At 35.6% G+C, this 20828-nt stretch overlaps 1 protein-coding gene across 1 annotated transcript; it reads left to right on the plus strand.

Moving 5' to 3' along the window:
• The first annotated feature begins 9072 nt into the window (after positions 1 to 9072).
• Positions 9073 to 17727, plus strand: LOC104244749 (proteasome subunit beta type-6). Its single transcript, XM_009800225.2, has 8 exons — positions 9073 to 9465; positions 9575 to 9651; positions 12252 to 12307; positions 12942 to 13014; positions 13474 to 13585; positions 15854 to 15927; positions 16511 to 16585; positions 17318 to 17727. Exons 1-8 carry the CDS (start codon positions 9360 to 9362, stop codon positions 17447 to 17449), a joined length of 705 nt encoding a protein of 234 aa, XP_009798527.1. The 5' UTR covers positions 9073 to 9359; the 3' UTR covers positions 17450 to 17727.
• Positions 17728 to 20828: the final 3101 nt, after the last annotated feature.

Raw genomic sequence — 20828 nt, forward strand, 5'->3', positions numbered from 1 at the left:
AAGTGGGGAAGTCTGCTATTGACGGGTTATTTGTACATTTATATGTTGTATTGGTTTCGGTTTGAGGTGTACTTGTGAATTAGTTATGACTTGTAGAGGCTAAGATCGAGGATGACTCGAGTAAAGGAATTTCTGGATATAGATTGTATTACACTCTATGGGTATATAGAAAACATGGAATGATTGAGTGGTTATTCGTGAAGAATGTAGTGTGCATGGAGTAGGAATTCGCTCGGTTGCTTATAAGTGTGGATTACTCTCTTGGGTGTTGTTGTGCTAATGGGGCATAGGTCGTTTGGTCCGTTTGGTCGATTTAATTGATATTTGAGAAGAGTTGGAGACACTCGAGAATAGTTCTAATGGATTCAAGATTTATATGTAGCAATTGGGAATTTTCAGGATTTGTATATGGCTAGATATTGAGATTTACATTGGATGGTATCGAGACTCGCGGTATTTCTATATCATTGTGGATTATAGACTTCAGTATCAATGAGGTGAAGGAAAGCAGTTTTAGGTTCACATAAGGTCTCTTCAGAGTGGGTGTATCGGTTGTGGTGACTTGGGGTGCTTAAGAGGATATACATCAACTTATGAGCCTTCGGACAATGTGGTTTCATGTTTGGGTCTTAGGTGGTGAGTTTTGGTTGAGGATCATGGTATTATGGTGAGGATGAGTATCAACTTGAAGGTAATTCGGAAGGAACTCGTAGTAATAGGGCAGCTTGATAGTAGGTTGGATTAGCGAAGTAATAGACATAATCGGTTCTTTGGATACTTATGATGTGGCGAGTAGCTACATGTGTTTTGTGGAAATTCTCTTAGGTTTTGGCAACCTACATGGCTTGGTTGAGTTAGAGAGATTTGGTTTTGATAGCTTGGTTATGTGCAAATGGGCTTCAAAGAGTTCTCGATGATTTCAATCACGTTTCGAGGTGAATATTTCCTACTGGTGTGAGGAACATGTTACAAATTGGGATTTTCTCCTGGATGAGATTTAATGAAAGGTTTATAACTGATTGAGTATGTAGTTTGTTGTGACTCGGAGTGGATTATGAGATTTTCGTACTTTTCATGTGATGGAATGATAGATGCAGTGTGTTGTGTAGGATTGAGATTTGCATGTGTAAGGTCACGATTCAGTCTTGAAGGGAAGGTTATGAATTCTTAGGCAGCATGGACGGTTTTAGATGACTAAGTGAATGATATTACTATTTGATATTGCTTCAGGAGAGTGTATATTTCAGAAGGCGCACTGTGTTTTGATTTATGGATACTTCATTGGTATGGTGGTACTCGTCTAGTCGATCGACTGCTGATATTCATATTTTTACGATGTGGCACAGAAGAATTAGAGAAGTATTCCTCGTGAGATGATCGTGTACGAGAGATGTGTTAAATATTTAGGCGGTGGAGATAGGATCAGATATGGTGATTCGTGTGTTCTATGGATTTAGAGACTGAGAGTTCTCAAGAGCAGACTGTTTCGTGGTTTTGGACTGTGGAAATGTGGCCGAAGCTAGTCACAGGTGGTATGTGTTGTGGTTAGGTCATTGTGGGCGTTCAGAGGGTTATTTATCTAATTGTGGATGACTAGAGTCGATTTGGGGCCCATTGGTAGGCCCAATTATGATGGGTATTCTACATCGGGTCGGATTGGTTGGCTCCTTACTGTTATGGTTGAGGGATGTGGCATTCGGTTGTTGTTGAGCTTATTTGTGTTCTGAAATAATATGTGAGTTATTGTTCCATGCTACGAGGAGTTGTGATTCGATGGTTATATGCACACATAGTGCGGTTCTATTTGGCATTATAGCGGAAATTAAGCGAGATGGGTATTTGAGCGATACATGATTGATTGTGCAGTGGTTATGTTCTTTCGACTTTTGTATGGCATTGTGTAATTTGCTTCTCCGTGGTTATAGTAATGCACTTTGGTTACTCGATGTCAAATTTCACGTGGTTATTGATTTTGAGCAAGGTGGCTCGAAGTATATAATATGGATCAGAGTTTGGATGGGGTCACGCATTGCAGCGGAGTTATGTTGAGGTATGAACCTTTGTGTTAGAGTCCTGTGATGGTTCTATGGTGTGTGATGAATTTTCAGCATTTTGTTGTGGTGGTACTTGTTAAGCTTGTGGGACAGTTCTCTCGTTTGAGTTATTTTTTTCCATGATTCAGTACACTTGGAATGTTGCTTATTGGTGCACGGATTCTAGGGGTTATGGATTTAGATTGTACTAATATGGCATGTCACTATAGTGGTCATGTTGATGAGATGAGTTCATTGGACCTAGAATGGATACTGTCAGATTTGATTACAACATGTTTGGAAGGATAATATTGTAACTCGCCTTAGAAATTTGCTATTGTCTTGTCGAAGGAGAGGGAGCTCCATGACTTGTTGATCTGAATAATAGTTATGAGTTCCGCATGTTTCTTTCATCATCGGTAGTGTACAAAGGTTTTAGAAGGAGGTTCTGTTTGATAAGAGGTTTATTACTGGTATTGGGATATTTTGAGCAGCTACTGTGATTAGAAATTATCGTTATGAGTATTTGAGTTATGCGGTATATCATGTGATTACATCTTGGGTTATGGTGAAGGTTTGATACAACTTGTTCAGACTTATACTGTGTGTAGATGCGAGATTCTAATCTTATAGAAATTCCGGATGTTGAAAATTGAATTCTAAGTCTTATGGGCTAAGGTTGAAGTAATGATCTTCAGTTATGTTATGTTGTCGGGCCTATATAGAATAGGGTGATGTGGGATCACCACCGGGTATGTGCATGGTAAGGTTACACGACAGTTTGATAGCTTTTGGAATAACTCTTGGCACGTTCGAGGACAAAAATATGTTTAAGTGGGGGGGGGGATGTAATGACCCGACCGGTCGTTTTGAGCATTTCCATCCTGTTTAATTATTTGAAGTCTTGAGTAGCATCGTTCAATGTATTATGACTTATGTGAATCGTCGGTTTTGGTTTTCATGTTATTCGAGATTGATTTGAAAGAATGATTCTCAACTAGGAAGCTTTTAAACTGGAAGAGTTGACCACCTCAGATTGGAGTTTTGCTGGTTCCATTAGCTCCGTTGGGTAATTTTGGACTTAGGAGCATGTCTGAATTATGATTCGGAGGTCCGTAGTTGAATTTGGCCTGAAATGGCGAAAGTTGGATTTTTAGAAAAGTTTGATCGGGAGTGAACTTTTTGATACCATATTTGGATTGTGGTTATGGGAGTTGAAATAGCTTTGTTATGTCATTTCATACTTGTGTGCAAAATTTGGGTTCATTCCGGATTGGTTTGCTATGTTTCGGCATGAGTTATGAAAGTTTAAAGTTCATCAAGTTTGAATTGAGGTGCGATTCGTTGTTTCGATGTTGTAATATGTGATTTGAGCCTCGAGTAGGTCCGTGTTGTGTTTCTGGACTTGTTGGTATGCTCGGACGGGGTCCCGAGGGGCTCGGGTGTGTTTCGGATTGATTTCAAACTATTTTTCCCTCATTTTCATTGTTGGTTCTGCAGAATTCTGGGCTTCTGGTTTCCTTAATTGCAAATCGCGAAGAAGGAATCGCAATCGCGTAGTGTTGGTTTCGGGCTAGAAGAAGTTGTTCTTCGTGTTCGCGAGTCCTTAGACTCGTTCGCATAGCTTGCTACAGATTGTACTTCGCGTTCGCGTTGTGTATTTTGGGCTGAGCTGGGCAGAGGTTATGTCTCTGCGTGTTCTCAATGTTGTTCCACAATCGCGTAGCTTTGAGAGCCTTGTGTACCGCGTTTGCGAGGCAATTGCTGTGGTCGCGTAGTGTATTTTGGGGAGGCTGTTGTGTTTGTTGTTCGCGTTAGCTGAGCCTTGTCCGCGTTAGCATAGAGTCTTTTGGTAGCAGCGCATTTTGTTCATCGCGAACATGATGGATTTTCTGCGTTCGCATAAAAGGAGTGCCTGGGCAGATTATAAAGTATTCTATTTCGAGAGTTTCGGCCATTTTTATATTTTTGGAGCTATGGAGTTGGATTGAGGCAATTCTTGAAGCAATTTTCACCATATGAATTGGGGTAAGTGTTCTCTACTCGGTTTTGGTTATATTTCGTGAATCTATCTTTGTTTTTGGTAATTAGATTGTGAATTTTAAAGAGGAAATTGAGCATTTTGGCCTAAAGTTTCATAATATGATTTTTTTGAGTTTTGAACATAGATTTGGAGTCAGAATTGAGTGAAACTAGTATGGTTGAACTTGTAATTGAATGGGTTGTCGGATTTTGTGAGCTTTAAGGGGTTCCGAGACACGGGTTCGGGTGTGACTTTTGGCCGATTTTGGATTTTGATTAAGGATTCGATCTTTATCATTTGGAATTATTTCCTTAGGCTTTATTTTGAGTTACTTTTGACTAGTTTCGAGCTGTTTGGAGGTCAGTACGTGCAGAATGACATTCTTGGAGCATCCCTTGGCTTGGTCGGTATTGGAATTTGCTTGTTCGAGGTAAGTAACACTTCTAAACTTATAGCTGAGGGTATGAAACCCCGAATTACGCATTATGTGATTGGTATTGAGGTGACGCACATGCTAGGTGACGGGCGTGTGGGCGTGCAACATGTGATTTGTGACTTTGTTATTTCTGTGGTACTATGTAGTTGCCGGATCTTACTTGTAACCATGAAATTTCTACATACTTGAGCTATTGAGCTGTAATCCATGCTAGAATCCATGACTATGCTACATGCTTATCCTGTTGGGACCCACCGAGCTCATTTATGCTGTTGAGCTATCTGCTTTCATTGCATTACATACTCAGTCATACGCATTTACATGCATATCATATCTCAGTCTCTATTACTATTTATTGTTACATCACATCATTATTTTTGGGCTGATATTTCATGACATTGAGAGTCCGAGAGACTGGAGAGATTGATGACTGAGTGAGGCCGAGTGCCTGATTGTGAAGATATTGATACTATGTGATTGGGAGGACTGAGTGCATTGATGCACCGAGAATATGCATATGATTTTTTCACTGCATGCTATTACAGTTGGCATGTATATATTGACATGTAGGCATAGAAATGTATTTTCCTCATGCCATTTGAAAATAAAACATTTACCTGTTGAAAGCCTCTGGGAAAAATTGTAGTTTTCAAACATACTCTCATTTTTGGCGATTACGGTAAAAGATTTGGGTTTCACTGATATACTTGAAAAACAAGCCTATTTTCTGGAACTATGAACGAGTTGAGTATTTTATTTCTGATTTACTTCTTCTATTACTTTCATTATGTTGTTATGAACTTTGTTGGCTATTGGTGTTGGATTCCGACCCTTGTTCCAGCTCGTCACTACTTTCAACCTAAGGTTAGGCTTGTTACTTATTGAGTACATGGGGTCGGTTGTACTCATACTACACTTCTACACCTTGCATACAGATGTTGACTGATGATGTTGCTGTGTTCGATGGGGGCTGGACTTGAAGATGTACCTGCGTTCCGGTTGTAGCTGCTTCTTGTTCATAGTAGTCTTAGATTCATAAGAACTCTATTTATGTACTTTTCGGATAGATGATATATTTATTTCATACCTGCTTTTTTAATTCTACTCTTAAAAGCTCATAATTTGTACTACCAGTCCTTGAAAAATGTATAAGATTAAGACATTTTCTTTCCTTTATTGTTTCATTAAATTCTATTGAAATTGGATAGAGGGTAATTGGCTTACCTAGCGGGTTTGGGTTAGGTGCCATCACGATTAGTTGGAATTTGGGTCGTGACACATACTTTGGCACGCCGGGCATTTTAAATCGCTTCGGGATTAATTCTGGTGCCGAGCTTGGTTTGTACGACAACTGAGTATACTTCTTTGAGTCCGGTCCTTTCAGCACCGGTGGTGTCTATAACCTATTCAAAGCTCCATACAACTTCATCTTCTTTTTTTTTTTGTTCTTATTACTGTTGTGCCCAAAGGCTTTGCTGCCAGAATCATTATTTCTGTTATTTCGTCTTCATATCAATGCTAAGTATTATATATTTCTTGCATTATCTTATTACTTTAGGATCAAATTAATTCACTTGTCTCTAAATCACATACAAATTCATTAATTCAATTGTACCGTTTTATGGGTAAATAGTGTCTCTATCTCATTTGGATAACTGAATTGTTTTTTCACCATAATAAGTCAATAGTTGTGGACACTCCCAAATAATTTTTCGTGCCTTTCATTGGGTAAGAATTATTGCTCGCAAGCTGTACAGCTGTTGTAGCTTCATGCTCATTAGTTAATGAGTCAGGGGTTGTTTGTTTTTGAGATTTTATTGATACAATAGCTGGAACCTCCGACGAGATTTGTGTTGATTAGGACTACACGAGAATACGAGATGAAAAGCTATTATAGAGATAAATTAAGCTTTCTCTCACCATATGAATTAGCAATAAAAAAATTTCAATAAAAAAATAATAATGCACGAACTAGTAATATATAAATTATAATATATAATTTAAATGTAGAGATTATTTATTCGTATCGAACTTTTGGTTTATTATAATAGAAATTATTATAATGTAGATCTTTGGAATATAATTTTATTATTTACGATATTGTCACAAAGTTGTGACCAAAAGCATAATTTGTAATATAAAATTCATTAACACCCATACATATGTGTCTAAATATATAAAGAAGTTTACACATCCTGAAAAAAATCAGTCTTGTACTTTTGAGTTGTTAGCTTGATCACTTATTATATTTATCACTTTTTAGCGGATGATTTATGTTTGATCTTTTCAGATCGCCTGACTTGGATTGATGGCGCATCGTAGCTGCTTGTTTGGAGTTCAACTATCTAAGGCTTCAATTTTTAAGTCGATCTAATCTATTCTCCCATATATCCATTTACTTGATTTTAAAATGCACGAGCGCGTTACTTGATACGAGATGAATGGTAAGCCTAGAAAATATAGAAGTTCAAGGAAACATAAAATAAGTGAAAATGTATATAGACCGATTTCTATCTTAAAATACTATTCAAAAATAGCAATTGACTAAACTTTTTATAAAAACTGCGTCATTTAATAAAATAAGTCGGTCTTTGAAAAATAATTTAGTAGAATTATAAACTAACTTGAAAGATCTAAAGAACTTGAAAGAACGAAAAGCGAAAAGGAATATACAACCAAGCGTCGAACTAGAGCAGACGATGAAGGATAATATTTTTTTTGCTTTGTTGTTTATAGACTGATCATCTTCTCCTTTATCCAATAGGAGACAAAGAGAAAGCATAAAAATACTTTTGGCTTTTAAGTTTTTAAAACTTTTAGAGCTTTAATAAACAAGCTGATTTTTATAATTTTTTGGTAGTAAATTTAGGACTTATTAAGTAATTTCAATTTTAATTTGGAGAGATTTTCTGGGTTTAAGTCACAAGCAAAAACTCGCCCATCGCCTAGGCTTATGCCCTGAGAAATGAGTCTTATGCCTCACGAGACTTTTGCCTCTAGATCGCCCCAGTGTATTTTTACTACGCCGCGCCCCGAGCTCGTTCTAAAAATACCTTTTAAAATAATGATTAAAGTTTTCTTAAAATGGTCTCTCGTAGACTCGTACCTATGATGGAGTAAGTGACGTACTAACCAGCTTTAGAGATTTTTTCTTATAACGATGCATAAACACTCCAATTCTATAGAATTCGTCTTATATATCACGTGGAAATATAATTTTTTTCCTACACATCGCATGCAAATATAATTTCTTGTCAGTTATCTATTTCAATGCATTGATCCTTTTAAAATCTTTTGTCCACACTCCATTGATAGAATTATACTGACAATAAGTTAATTTTTTAATTTTAGATAAAATTTATTAGTGGCTCACAAGTTTCTTCATTAAGGTTTCTCATTCAATTAATTAAGGAGTATTTCGAAATAATGGAGAAGCGTCATGTCATTTATTTTATATGAACATTGAAATAGGTGATTGCATACGATTTTTTCAAATAATATTTTTATAATAGCATTTTTCATTTTATTAGTTAGGGTTCAAGCATAATTTAGAGTAGTTGAGAAATAGTTAAATAATTTTTTCGTATTAGAACAAAAAGATGATTGACTTTTTCCCCTTTTGTATGAGAGCTTGAAAACTTGTCATTATTCTCTTTAGTTAGTAAATGTTATTTTTTATCCTTTACCAAAGCTTTGACGTAACTTACCCATAAACTTTTAAGGCGTATGAAATTTTATATTTTAACTTTTTAAGAAAAACGAGCGATTACAGCCTCGTTTGTCCATAGTTATTTTTCAAAGGATAGTGTTTGTCCATGAAATTTTGCAAGTTTTTGAAATTTTTTCAAAAATGAGTTTTTCAATTTTTTTCTCACACAAAATTGTAATATTTTTTCAAGTGATAATGTCCAAACATAATTTCAAATTCTAAATACTATTTTTCAATTTAACTTCAAATATTTTTTTTAAAATATAATTTTTATGTCCAAACGCCTACTAACCCATTTGGCCATAGATTTTGCCAAAATATATTTGTTTTTTTTTGCAAATACATGTTTGACAATAGATTTTATCTACATTTTGGTAAATTCCCAAAACACAAACCCAAATCCTAAAACTAGCTTAAGAGCCAGTTTTGGCACAAAATATCACTATTGTATTTTTTAAAAATTGCTCCAAACTTTTGTATTTTATAAAAGAGCCCACAATTTATTATTTTGTAACAATGCTGTTTCGTCTTCTCGGTTATCTGATAGTGTATTATGTAATTCATCATAAAAATGATAATTTTGTACCAAATTTATATATGTTCAGGATTATGGTTTGCGATAATATAATAGATGTTATTGATAAAGGTACTGTTGGGTATTTGTGATAGTTTTTAGAACTTGTGAGTATAAGTTATGTTTTATGTTTTTTTAAAAAAAAGTGAAATATGTTTTGAAAATTTATACCCAAACACATTTTCATCTTCAAATCAAACTTTACCCAAATCAAATTTTTTAAAACAAATTTGAGAATCGATGACCAGACGCGGCCGAAAGAACCCACGTTAAAAACATCTTGGAAGCATTTGTACCGAATTTGTCTCGTTGAGCTAGATTACACGTGTGTCATATTTGAGAAACTTTGAAGACTGTTAATGCTACATCTTATATTTTAGGGACCATTTTGAATGAAGTTCCAAAAATAAGAGGCTAATTTGGGGTCTCCCTTTGTAGTATTATTTATATTTTTCCAGTAGTGTACGGATTGGGAGTCTTTTATATATCTTCCTCCTCACGAAAAGCTTTCTTAGATTTACTTCTAGGGCTTTGTTGTTACTTCTTCACAACTCCAGTTTGATCATTTTCGTGTATAGCTTAAGATGGAAAATACCGATGTTGACCAGCCCCACTCCATGGGCACAACTATTATCGGCGTTACTTACAACGGCGGCGTTGTACTCGGTGCCGACTCTCGCACCAGCACCGGTAACAGAAATTATCAACTCCTTATAAAGTTGAAGGGGTTAATTTTACTTTAATCTTGTCAGACATCGATTCATTTGTTTTTTTGTTAATTATATCTGGAAAATTTCAGGAATGTATGTGGCGAATAGGGCTTCTGATAAGATCACTCAGCTGACTGATAATGTCTACGTTTGCCGCTCCGGATCAGTATGATGCTTTCCATATTCCCTTTATGCATTTTATATTCATCCATATTTGAGCTTAGAATGCTAGCATTTTATTTTGTTTGGGGATTTCTCTAAAACAGAAACTGTCCTGAAGCTGATATGGCGTTGTCGGTTCCTTTCTCCTTTGCCATCTGGATGTTTTATCATTCGGTTTAAAACTCAGTATATGGATATTGTACGTGGTGAAATTCTACAAAAACAACAACTATGCCTCACCTCCAAACAAGTTGGGCTCCTCGCTGTTCACGTTGCCCCATTTAAATCATCTTATGCCAATATTATGCTAATGCTAATAAAAAGTATTAGAAGTTTTGTATAGTTTCTAAGCAGATAAATCTTTGAAAGGTTATAGCACTTCGAGAGAGTTTAAGGCCTAAAGTAAAAGTGCTAGCTTTTAAAACTTACTCTGGACTAATATGTATCGCCTATATAGTTCTTTTCTTCCATTGTGCGCTATCATGATGAATCCTCACATGATGAAATTATGAAGTTCAAAAACATGGGATTTGTGGTTATGGGCTAAATTTTTTGGCAATAATGACATTGAAACCCTGCTAAATAACAGCTAAATGGCATGCTTATCTAGTATAGGATGGTTGACAAATAGTACATAGTGATATGAAATCTATTTATCATGTGATCATACTTAATTTAGAATAAGTTGGATAAAGCGGATTCACAAAGTTAATGGGTAATCATGTTTTATGCGACTATGACCTTGGATGTCTTTATGATTTAATGCGAAATCATTTCTAGTTCGTGGTACCTTTTAGGAGTTTTGATGAAACCCCATTTTTTATATTTCTCCTTTCCATTTGACAAGGAGATTGTTTTTAAATATTGACAACTACACCAGGATGATTTCATGTTGCACTCTCTTATCTCTCTTGGTGGGTTGAGGCATAGGAGGTGGGGAAGCGTATAAATGTCGTTTAAAAAAAGAGTTGAATGTAACTTGAAACAAGTATTGAACTTTAAGAAATGAGACTAAATCCTGCACTAAGGCTTCATTTGCAACTTTAGTCTGTAGTTGTTTTTTTTTTTTTTTTGGGGGGGGGGGGTAATTCAAGTAATTTTCATTATAAATACACCAAATTTGTGTTAAAAGAATATATGAACAGGGCTAATGACAACCACCTTCATATAACATATCATCCAATCTGTGAATACAAGTGAAGATTCTCTCTTTACACCAAAAGTACTAATGAACAAAAGGATTTTAATACTTTTTCTTTTTTTATAACGGTGGTATCTGGGTCAATTTACGCGCACCTCGACGAATTCACTGGTTATCTGCTACTTCCCACTAGGACACGTATCTCGTAACGCAGTCCATCAAGGGTTAGATAGATGCAAAGAAATAACCACTAAGGGATTTATTGAACCTAAAACCTCATGGTTCTCCACCCAATTTCATTGACCACCAGACTACACCCTTAGGCGCCAACAGGAATACTTGTTCTCAGTATTATAGAATAGTCTCAGATTTTTCTATTCCAAATAAGCCAAAAGAAACACAATAATGATGTTCTCCCGGCTACTGTCCTCTCCTTGCCTGTCTTTTCTGGTCTCCAACTTGAGATTGCTTCATCCGCTGTCTCGGTGAAATACATGAAATGTTGGACATAGCGAAACCACAATCCATATCTGTGAGGTAAAGCTATAATGAAGCACGAGGTGGCTTTTGTCCTCACTGTGCTTCTTACATACGCAACTCATAACAATTTGTTCTTTTCCTAAGATTATCTGCCACTAGAACTGAATCTTGTGCTACCACCAATTGTAAAAGGTTTTATTTTCTTGGTGCCTTGTTACCTTCTTCAACCTCTATCTAATAGCTCCATATAAAAATGTTTACCTAGAGTATTTGTCGGCCATAACTTTTACCTAATTAAAAAAAGAAGAAGAATTTTTCGGCCTTAATCCCCTTCATATCATCTTGTCACCCCATCTGCCCCTATTAAGTAGATTTCACTAAGGCACTCCTCAACCTTGTCCCATTCCCAAGTCTTAGATAATCCACTGCCCTAGCCTCCCTTATCTTTCTCTACTGTCAGTAGCTAAGTCCACATAAGCTTTTGACCTGCTATTCATTTCTAATTTCAGTATGGCACTAAGCATTCATCCATTTTATGTCTGTCCATTATATTGGCCACACCCTGAAGTGTTGTTGATGATCTTTTCTTTCATCAAGTAAGGTAAGCTTTCACTAAATCAATCACCCGGAGGATGTAATTGATTACAAAAAAAGTCAAGTATTCTGATAAGCAATTGATGCTCTAATTAGCATGTCTCTCATCACATACTCTATTGAATCATCGAGGATGAAGAAAGCATAAGAATATGTGGCCATCTACGGACCAGAGCTTCTATTCCTTTGTCCACGATTACCATTTGGTTGACATAGAACTCCATTACCAACAGCATTAGCTTACACATAAAAATAAAACGTGAACTTGATGGTCTAGAGATAAATTTGAACAGTTGTAAGGTACTGAGAACTAAAAGTACCTTGATGGTTGAAAATAAATCCTAGAAAGTGGAATTCTCTATGGCTTATATACAATGTTGCTTTTGTAGGCAGCAGATTCCCAAATTGTTTCAGACTATGTTCGTTACTTCCTACACCAACACACGTAAGCTTCTTCCCTCACTTATAATCTATATTCCATCTTTTAATGATTCAAGTGCCTACATTGTGGATCCCTGCCTTGTACCAAAAACTTGCAACCCCCCTCCCCAAAGGGCCCCTATCCGCCCGAGACTTATTTTTATGGTATCAGCTTTGTTCTTTTCTTTTGGCAAGCTGCAATTTTTAACTGTTAGCTTCTTCATAGCTATCTTCTTTATTGTAAAATTGTTTCTCCTTTTTGTGTATATTTCTTTGATGTTTGAATCACATCCTCTATAACTAGGGCCATGAATTAGCTGTCTTCTTTGTATATCTATATATTTGGCAGGAGGTAATATAATACTCTCTCTGTTTCAATTTATGTGAACCTATTTGGCTGGGCACATAGTTTAAGAAAAGAGAGAAGACTTTTGGACTTGTGTAAAATGAGGCACATATATTTTGTATGGCTATAAATCATTGTATGAAGGCAAATTATTTCCAAATAAGAAAAGGGGTAATTCTTTTTGGCACGGAGTAAAAAGGAAATAGGTTCACATAAATTGAAAGGGAGAGAATAGTATGATTGCACTGTTTGCCCCTTACTATGTGAAGTTATTTTTCCGAGCTTCTAGTCTTGAGACTTCTTGTGAATGCAGGATACAGCTAGGCCAGCCGGCTACTGTCAAGGTTGCGGCGAACCTTACTAGGTTATTGTCCTATAACAACAAGGTTTGCTCTCTAACCAGTATACTTTTTAAATTGTTAAGTACTGGTAACTTTGCCAATCACCAAGTGTTTTTTTCTTAGTTGGGATTTGAATTCTGATCTCCAAAGTTTACACCTACTTCATTGGCCACTAAGCTACATACATCATACATAATATATGACCTGGGTTATAATATATGATGTCAACAACAACAACAACCACCCAGTATAATCCCACTTAGTGGGGTCTGGGGAGGGTAGTGTGTACGCAGACCTTACCCCTACCCTGAGGTAGAGAGGCTGTTTCCAAATAGACCCCCGGCATCCTTCCCTCCAAGAACTTCCCACCTTGCTCTTGGGGAGACTCGAACTCACAACCTCTTGGTTGGAAGTGGAGGTTGCTTACCATCAGAGCAACCCCTCTTGGTTATAATATATGATCTATTTTTTATATTTATGTGATTCATTGCTCTGTACATTCAGGATAGGCTTCAAACAGGTATGATTATTGGTGGTTGGGACAAATATGAAGGAGGCAAAATATATGGGATCCCTCTTGGAGGCACAGTCTTGGAGCAGCCTTTTGCTATTGGAGGTTTGCTCTGAATCTGTTCTTAGTCATACATACTTTCCAGAAACACTTGGCTATTGAAGGTTCTTTTCAGTTCACCCCTTTTTCTGTAACTATTTAAGCAGACTCTTTAGATAGCCCCATTTGGCCAAAAAAAAATTGATTTTTCCAAGACTCCGTTAATACAAAGAGCTGAAAACTTAAAAGCACAGCAAGACTCAGCAGAAGTTAGATGATGGAAATAGTAAGAGACAACTAGATACTCCATGCCATATATCTCATTGCAGAGTTTAAGAAACATAAACAAATAAAGTACTTTGTTTTTGTTGCTGCACATAAATGGCTGCGCGGGTGTATGAAAGAGAGATGGAAGGAGAGAGGGGGAGAGGGAGACTGAGAGGAACGTCTATCACTATGCAAGGGAGATGGGGAGCTGCATTGTTGAATAGAAGAAGAATAGGAAAATTAGATGATACCAGAGCACAGGTGTGATAGTAACATATGTTTGTTTTCAACAGGTTTCGGTTTATCATCCTCATTACCTGTAGTCTGGTTCAGTGAAACTCATGTATCTTTTTGAATGAGAGTGCAGAATACCTCGAGATTGCTCCGTTAGTGGAGGATTTTCCTAGTTTAAAACCCAGAAATATGCTCCTCCCCCCTTTTCTTGAATGGTTATGAGGATGATAACTAATGAAAATGGAAAAGAATTCTTTGGAACCAAAAAAAAGGGTTCACCAGAACTAGACATGAACTAAAAGGTTCACGGATTTGGTTTTTGATAGCCTTAACATGTGATGGAATAGTTAATTATTCTATAAGTATGATGGAATAGGCATGTTATCCTTACATTTTGGTGCTCTAATGGAATTAAGATATCATATGGCAAATTTTGGTTGTTATATATGACATTGGTTCCATTTTTTATCACATTATAAAGGTGGGGGGAGCAACTGACAGCACCAGGTGATAGGGTAAGAACAATGGATAGGATGAAAGAATGCAATGCCACGAAAGAGAAAAACCCGCTTGCTAGGAAGTTAAAAAGCTGATTTAACACCCTAGTGTCATGTTTGAAATATGTTTTAACACCCCTGTGTCATGTTTAAAATATGTTTAGAATATTGCAATGGATAGGACCAGGTTTTTTTTTTTTTTGGGGGGGGGGGGGAGCAACTGACAGCACCGGGTGATAGGGTTAGAAACAATGGATAGGATGAAAGAATGCAATGCCATGAAAGAGAAAAACCCGCCTGCTAGGAAGATAAAAAGCTGATTTAACACCCCAGTGTCATGTTTGAAATATGTTTTAACACCCCCGTGTCATGTTTGAAAGATGTTTAGAATATTGCCCTTGGTGTTGCTCAGTGTTTTGGATAGCGTGCGGCGACAAATAGCAACGAGGGCCCGCTTCACTGAGGCGAGAGGCGCGTAGCGAAGCGCTCGCCTTTTTGATGCGAAGGGACAATTTATACAAAAACATAAAATATATATATATATAACTAAAAACTCAATAACAATAATATATTAATAAATATATCAATTCAAAAAAAAAAAAAAACAGAGCCTAAAAAGACACTCTTCTGCCTCTGCTGCTTGCTCCAAACAGAGCCAAAAAAAATAAGAGAAGAAGAAAGAAAGAGCCTCTGCTCTGCTGGTCGAAAAACAGAGCACAAAAAATAAAGACAAGAAGAAGAAAAAGGAAGAAAGAAGAAAAAGAAAAAAGGAAAAGAAGAAGACAACAATGGTTGAAGTCGAACTGTCGAAGAAAAGACAGCAATGGTTACTGTCGCTGAAATAGAAGAAGAAGAAAGTAGAAGAAGAAAGGAGAAGAAGAAGAAAAGAAAAGAAAGAAACATACCTGGGTTACTGTCGCTGGCTGAAGATGAATCCCAAGCCCTAATTTTTCTGTTGCTGAGAAAAGGTCGCTGAAGGAGAAGAAGTGAAAAACCCAAGCCCTAATGTTTTAAAGTGTTTGCGCCTTTTTCTTTTTTTTTTTTTTTTCAAATAGCGACGTCACAGCTCGCCTCTCGCTACACAGGCAGAGGCGCTCGCCTTTTACAATCGCAACGCAACAGAGCCAAAATAGCGCAGGCTGCTCGCATCGCCTCGCCTCACGCTATTAGCGCTGAGGCGAGCGCTATTTATAACACTGGTGTTGCTTAATGAAGTATATTGGGAGCTGAACTTAACCGCTGATAATTGGGTTAATTTATTAGTTTCCCTGTGCAAGATGCTCCAAGTGCTACCAGTTGGCTGAGCAATTTTCTGTTCATTGACTGTTACTTTCAGGATCTGGCTCTTCTTATTTGTATGGTTTCTTTGACCAAGCATGGAAAGAAGGAATGACTCAAGAAGAAGCTGAGGTTAGTTGCCTGCAGTTTGTATTTACAACCTGTCTAATTTGTACGACAGTGTTGGACCATCAAGATGCCATCATCTTCACAGCTATGTGTTTATCTTCATCCGTCATGCTTTTAGTCTATAATGCAGAGATGTCTTTTGAAAAAATAAGCGTATTTTTGCTAGTTCTAGATGAAACTTTTTAAATATAGTAGCAAAGTTCTTATTAATTTGGGACACAAAGCTTTCAAACCAATGGAAGGGGTAGAGAAATACTTTTGGTAGTAAGAGAGGCTGAGCAGTGTGATTCACATACATCGACACTAAAACCAACCACCATGATCCGTTGTATGCATAATAAGAGCTTGAACTTGCATCTTGCCTATGAGCTCTATTTACTTAGTAAGGTAGAGTGTAGTTTTCTGAAATTCTCCTTGAGGGGATAGCTTTTCAACTGGGCATAATAGACTATTGCTATGTGGACATGTTGATGCTCTGATCAATCATCTGTATTGGTATTGCCTCACTATTCACTGATCTACTTTAATGATAATTCTGAAGATTTTAGTTGGATGAAGATTTAATTTTGTTTCACCTTTTCTGTAGAAACTGGTGGTCACTGCAGTATCTCTTGCCATTGCACGAGATGGTGCTAGCGGTGGAGTTGTCCGGACTGTAACTGTGAGTTAATTAATCTGCTTTATGCTTATTCAAATGCTATAATATGCTTCAATGAAATTTTATTTGCTCATTGAGGCTCTAGTAGAAAATTATTTAAGTTAAAATAAACTAATGTCTTCGTTTATAAAGAAATTGAATAAACCGAAGTCTTGCCTCCCCACCTTTTCTTTTAGTCAATCCAAAAGGAACCCTTGATATACCTGTAGGCATTAGTAGTTGTAGCATCAACTCCATGAAACTACTCTTCTTAATGATGGTGATATTGAGAGCCACAAGGTAGGTCCCGATTTACCTACATGTTAGCACATTTCAACTGTGTCCAAGATCCCTTCGATATGCACATTATGTTTATTTAGGCCTCGTAATTTTGTAGTTTGTACCAATTCTAAGATTCTAAGAAACTAGTGCTTTATTTTGTTATGTTATGAATATGATTACTTCTGCTGTAGGTTTTTAAGTATCTTCTATCCTATATGTTTTCACAGACCCCACTTGTGGGATTACAGTGGGTATGTTGTTCTATCCTATACGTGTTGTTTTTGTGCTGTATTGCTCTTTTGCCACTCCAGCATAAAGCTTTTGTAGGATGATCGAGTCGGACCAATTCTTTTACTGGCTACTATTTTTTGCTTTGGAACACTTTAAACAATATCTTCATCTTATCGAAAGAGGTCCTCATGTTTTCAGTTGTCTCGTTATGTAAGCATGTTTTTGAACAATTTTGATTACCAGATTAACAAAGATGGAGCCACAAGAAAGTTCTATCCAGGTGATTCCCTCCAACTTTGGCATGAAGAATTAGAGCCTGTGAACTCACTGCTGGATGTTGTGTCTGCATCAAGTCCTGATCCAATGGTCAGTTGAAACAAGAGTATGCCCCTACTGACATGTTTGAGGCTGTAGAATTTTATTAACTGCTGCTGGTGTACAAGTACTCCCTCGCATGTTCTGGATCATTGTTTTTTCCCTTCCTTTTGTCCTGCTGCAACTTTTTAAATCATTTATGTTGACATAGTTCTGACTGTTTCTGGTCCTGTGATTTCCCATTTGCTTTAAAATAGGTATTTCGTCCACATTAAGGCGGAAACTCTGAAACTTCTCATGTTTGCTTGATTTGTTTAAAAGAAGTGGTTGGAAAATAAGCTCCATGATTATCAGCTAAGTTAGATGGAAAGGAGGATAAAGAAACAATGCTCTTCCTCTATGCGATTTACCTTCCAAGTCAAACGAACAAATGAATGTGTCAAGAAACGACTGGTATGGAGCTGGTTAACCGGGGGTTCTTGTTTGGACATTGCATCTGCTTCAAATATTATTTGCAACTGAATATTCGTTTTATAATTTGGTCCAATTTTTTAAGTTTCAACTTGAAATAGGAAACTAGAAGTTACAAAACTTGTTTGAGTAGTATTTCTAGTCAAATGAAGATTTTCGCTTGCAAAACTTAAATTTTTTTCAAGCTTTGAATAGTGTTTTTACTTTTTACGTCAACCAAATATTGTCCAAATGCCTAATATATCCAGCTCAACCCGTACCATATCTGTGGAATATGCCAATTGAGAATGTAGCATGTTTGATCCAAGTTAGCTATAGTGATTCTTCCTTGTTGCTTAAGTTAAAGGAAGCAGACTTAGCTGCGTTTTCCTTGAACCACAACATGTAACTCGAAATTGTGGAACTGCTTACTTTACCAATTAATAGGGAATGTACGAAAGACATGTAACTGCTGTTACTACGTGTGGAACAACCAAGAGAATGAACCTCTAGGTAGATACAAAATTAAATATGTGAAGTAATATTACGTTATGTTACTTTGAACTTTATGTAACATGTTCATACCTTTTTCGTCTTCAGCTGTTATTTTAAGCATATTTCTAACAAATAGCTATTGAATTACAACTTCAGACTTTCTTCTCTTCATCTTTGTAGAAGGTTAATAAGGTGAGGCAAGATGGAACGTGGAGCACTAATCTTTTATTATTTTTAAAGATTTACATTATTACTATTTTGATCATAGAAAAGTGAGGCATGATAGGAATGTCACGCGTAATGATTTAGTTGGATGAATGATAAAAATAAGAGTAATAATAACTGTGAGACTGCATAATTGCTTTGATCATTATTATTGTTAGTACTATTACTTTTACTTAATACCCAAACCAAAAGCAGGAAAAATGATTGTAAGGATGTTAATCTTCTATTTAAATATATTCCTTCTAATCACCGGCTTGATTTGTTTCTGCTTTTTCTTTTATGTAAATTTAAACAGTAGAGTAGATTATAAAAACTCCCAGTTCATCATATCCTTAATCATGCCACTGTTTAGCAATCCAAAACCAAAATAAGATTTAAGGTGTCAAATACATTACTGTAGAAAATTGGTATTAGGAAAAAAACCATTCGTTTCGTTTTTCGTTCCTAGTTTCTTTTTTTCATTTAAATCCATGAATAAATTGTTGAACATGAAAAGTTATTTAGAGTTCTCCAATTTCTTTTTTCTTTTTGGAATTGCACTGTACCTGCCATGTTAGGAAAAAAATTATTTGATGTCCTTCTTAATAGTTTTAGAGTTGATAATCTTATTAATTATGTTGATAATTCATACCCATTCTTGTAGTTTAATTCTCTAAATAATGGAGTAGGAAAAGGTCCCTTCGGGGACATCCGATAAAAGAGCAGGAAAAGTAAATTATGAGGTTTTTTCTCATTCATTGCGACCGACTTTCTTATGTTTATCAAGTAAAGAATAAAATGTTAAATAAAATTCATATTAACACCTTTATAGAGAAGTTGCTTATATAGGACTTTTTTTAAAAATAAGAAAATTTCACTACAAGATGTTACGCGATTTCATAGAATCTTATACATTCCAATTTTGTGGTTTTATGGCTCCTTGTTTCTTGTTTACAAGTTTTTCGTTAAATACAATTTTTATAAAAAATTTATACAATATATCTTTTGTATATTTTGGATTGTACAAAAATTTTATATACAAAATTTGGATTGTATATATTTTGTAAACAAAATTTGTTTATACCGGGTAATTAACTAAACATGGACATTAAAGGTAATAAAGTTTCAAATAGTGTATAAGAATGAAAAAAATCCTAAGTTTTACAGCCATTAATATTAGTAACTTAAATAATGCTAACAAAAGCCCAAACTAAAATCAAATCAATATTAATGCTAACAAAAGACATTCAATCCAATACGATGAACAACAATGTATTGAATATTTATTTTTTGTTTTGCAATGGTTTAGATAAAAATGCATAACCTATTTATTTTTTCTTTAGTGTTTAGTCATGTAATTAATACTCCCTTATTACTTATTAGTCTACTTATTTTAGAATGACTTAGATTTTTAGATTATGGCTTTTTAATTAACAATATTTATATTATATAATTATTATCTTTATCGTTGAATATTTTAGGATAATGCCATGACACATCTCATATTTTGTATATTTTTTTTTTTGAAAAATACCTTATATAGTTGTATCTTAATAGGATTAAAGAAATATTTTGAGCACAAGTTATAAGTTTTGTGCTGCGAAGATTTTGCCGGACCCCCCCCCCCCCCCCCCGAAAAAATCGAAATAACCCAAAAACTCTAGAAAAATAGAGATTGAAAAATTCGGGTTTTATTGGTTTGGTTTGGTCTTTAGATTTACTAATCCGACACAATTAATTTGGTTTGGTAATTGCAAAACCCGAACCAACCCGACCTGCTCCAGTTTACCATCTCATCTTCCATAATTTAATTCTCAATATTGAGTTCTGTATCATTGGTTGTCGATATTTTTCTTGAATTCAAGGGTAAAACATCTATTTATAAATTTGTTTTAATGCAAATCAAATTATCGTTTCTTATCTTTAAGAATTGTTTTTTTGGAAAAATGTAAATTTAATATGCACAAATTTGCAACTTATTAAATTTCTGATTGATTTCTCTGTGTCTAAATATTTTACCTCCAGTACAAATTTTTTTTATGAATTTTTAGTCAAGTCAACCCTTAACATATATGGTAGACAATGATATTGATATTTAGCGGTGGAGCCTATAATTAACAGATCGTATTTTTCTGATCTCTATTGATTATTAAGGACCACATATAAACTTTTAGGGATTATTTTTCCGCCGTTAATTGCTACTATTTTTCTTGCTGTGGACTACAATGCCTTTAAGCTTAGCTCAATACCAAAAATCAGAGGAGAGGGAATTGAAAGGACATCACCTGAA

Source organism: Nicotiana sylvestris, chromosome 5, assembly GCF_000393655.2.
Source record: "Nicotiana sylvestris chromosome 5, ASM39365v2, whole genome shotgun sequence".
NCBI classification, from domain to species: Eukaryota; Viridiplantae; Streptophyta; class Magnoliopsida; order Solanales; family Solanaceae; genus Nicotiana; species Nicotiana sylvestris.

Coding starts and splice junctions, on each gene's coding strand:
- LOC104244749 (XM_009800225.2), top strand. CDS start 9,360: ATGGAAAATACCGATGTTGACCAGCCCCACTCCATGGGCACAACTATT. Junction 13,015..13,473: donor TATTGTCCTATAACAACAAG/GTTTGCTCTCTA, acceptor CTGTACATTCAG/GATAGGCTTCAAACAGGTAT. Junction 13,586..15,853: donor GCAGCCTTTTGCTATTGGAG/GTTTGCTCTGAA, acceptor TGTTACTTTCAG/GATCTGGCTCTTCTTATTTG.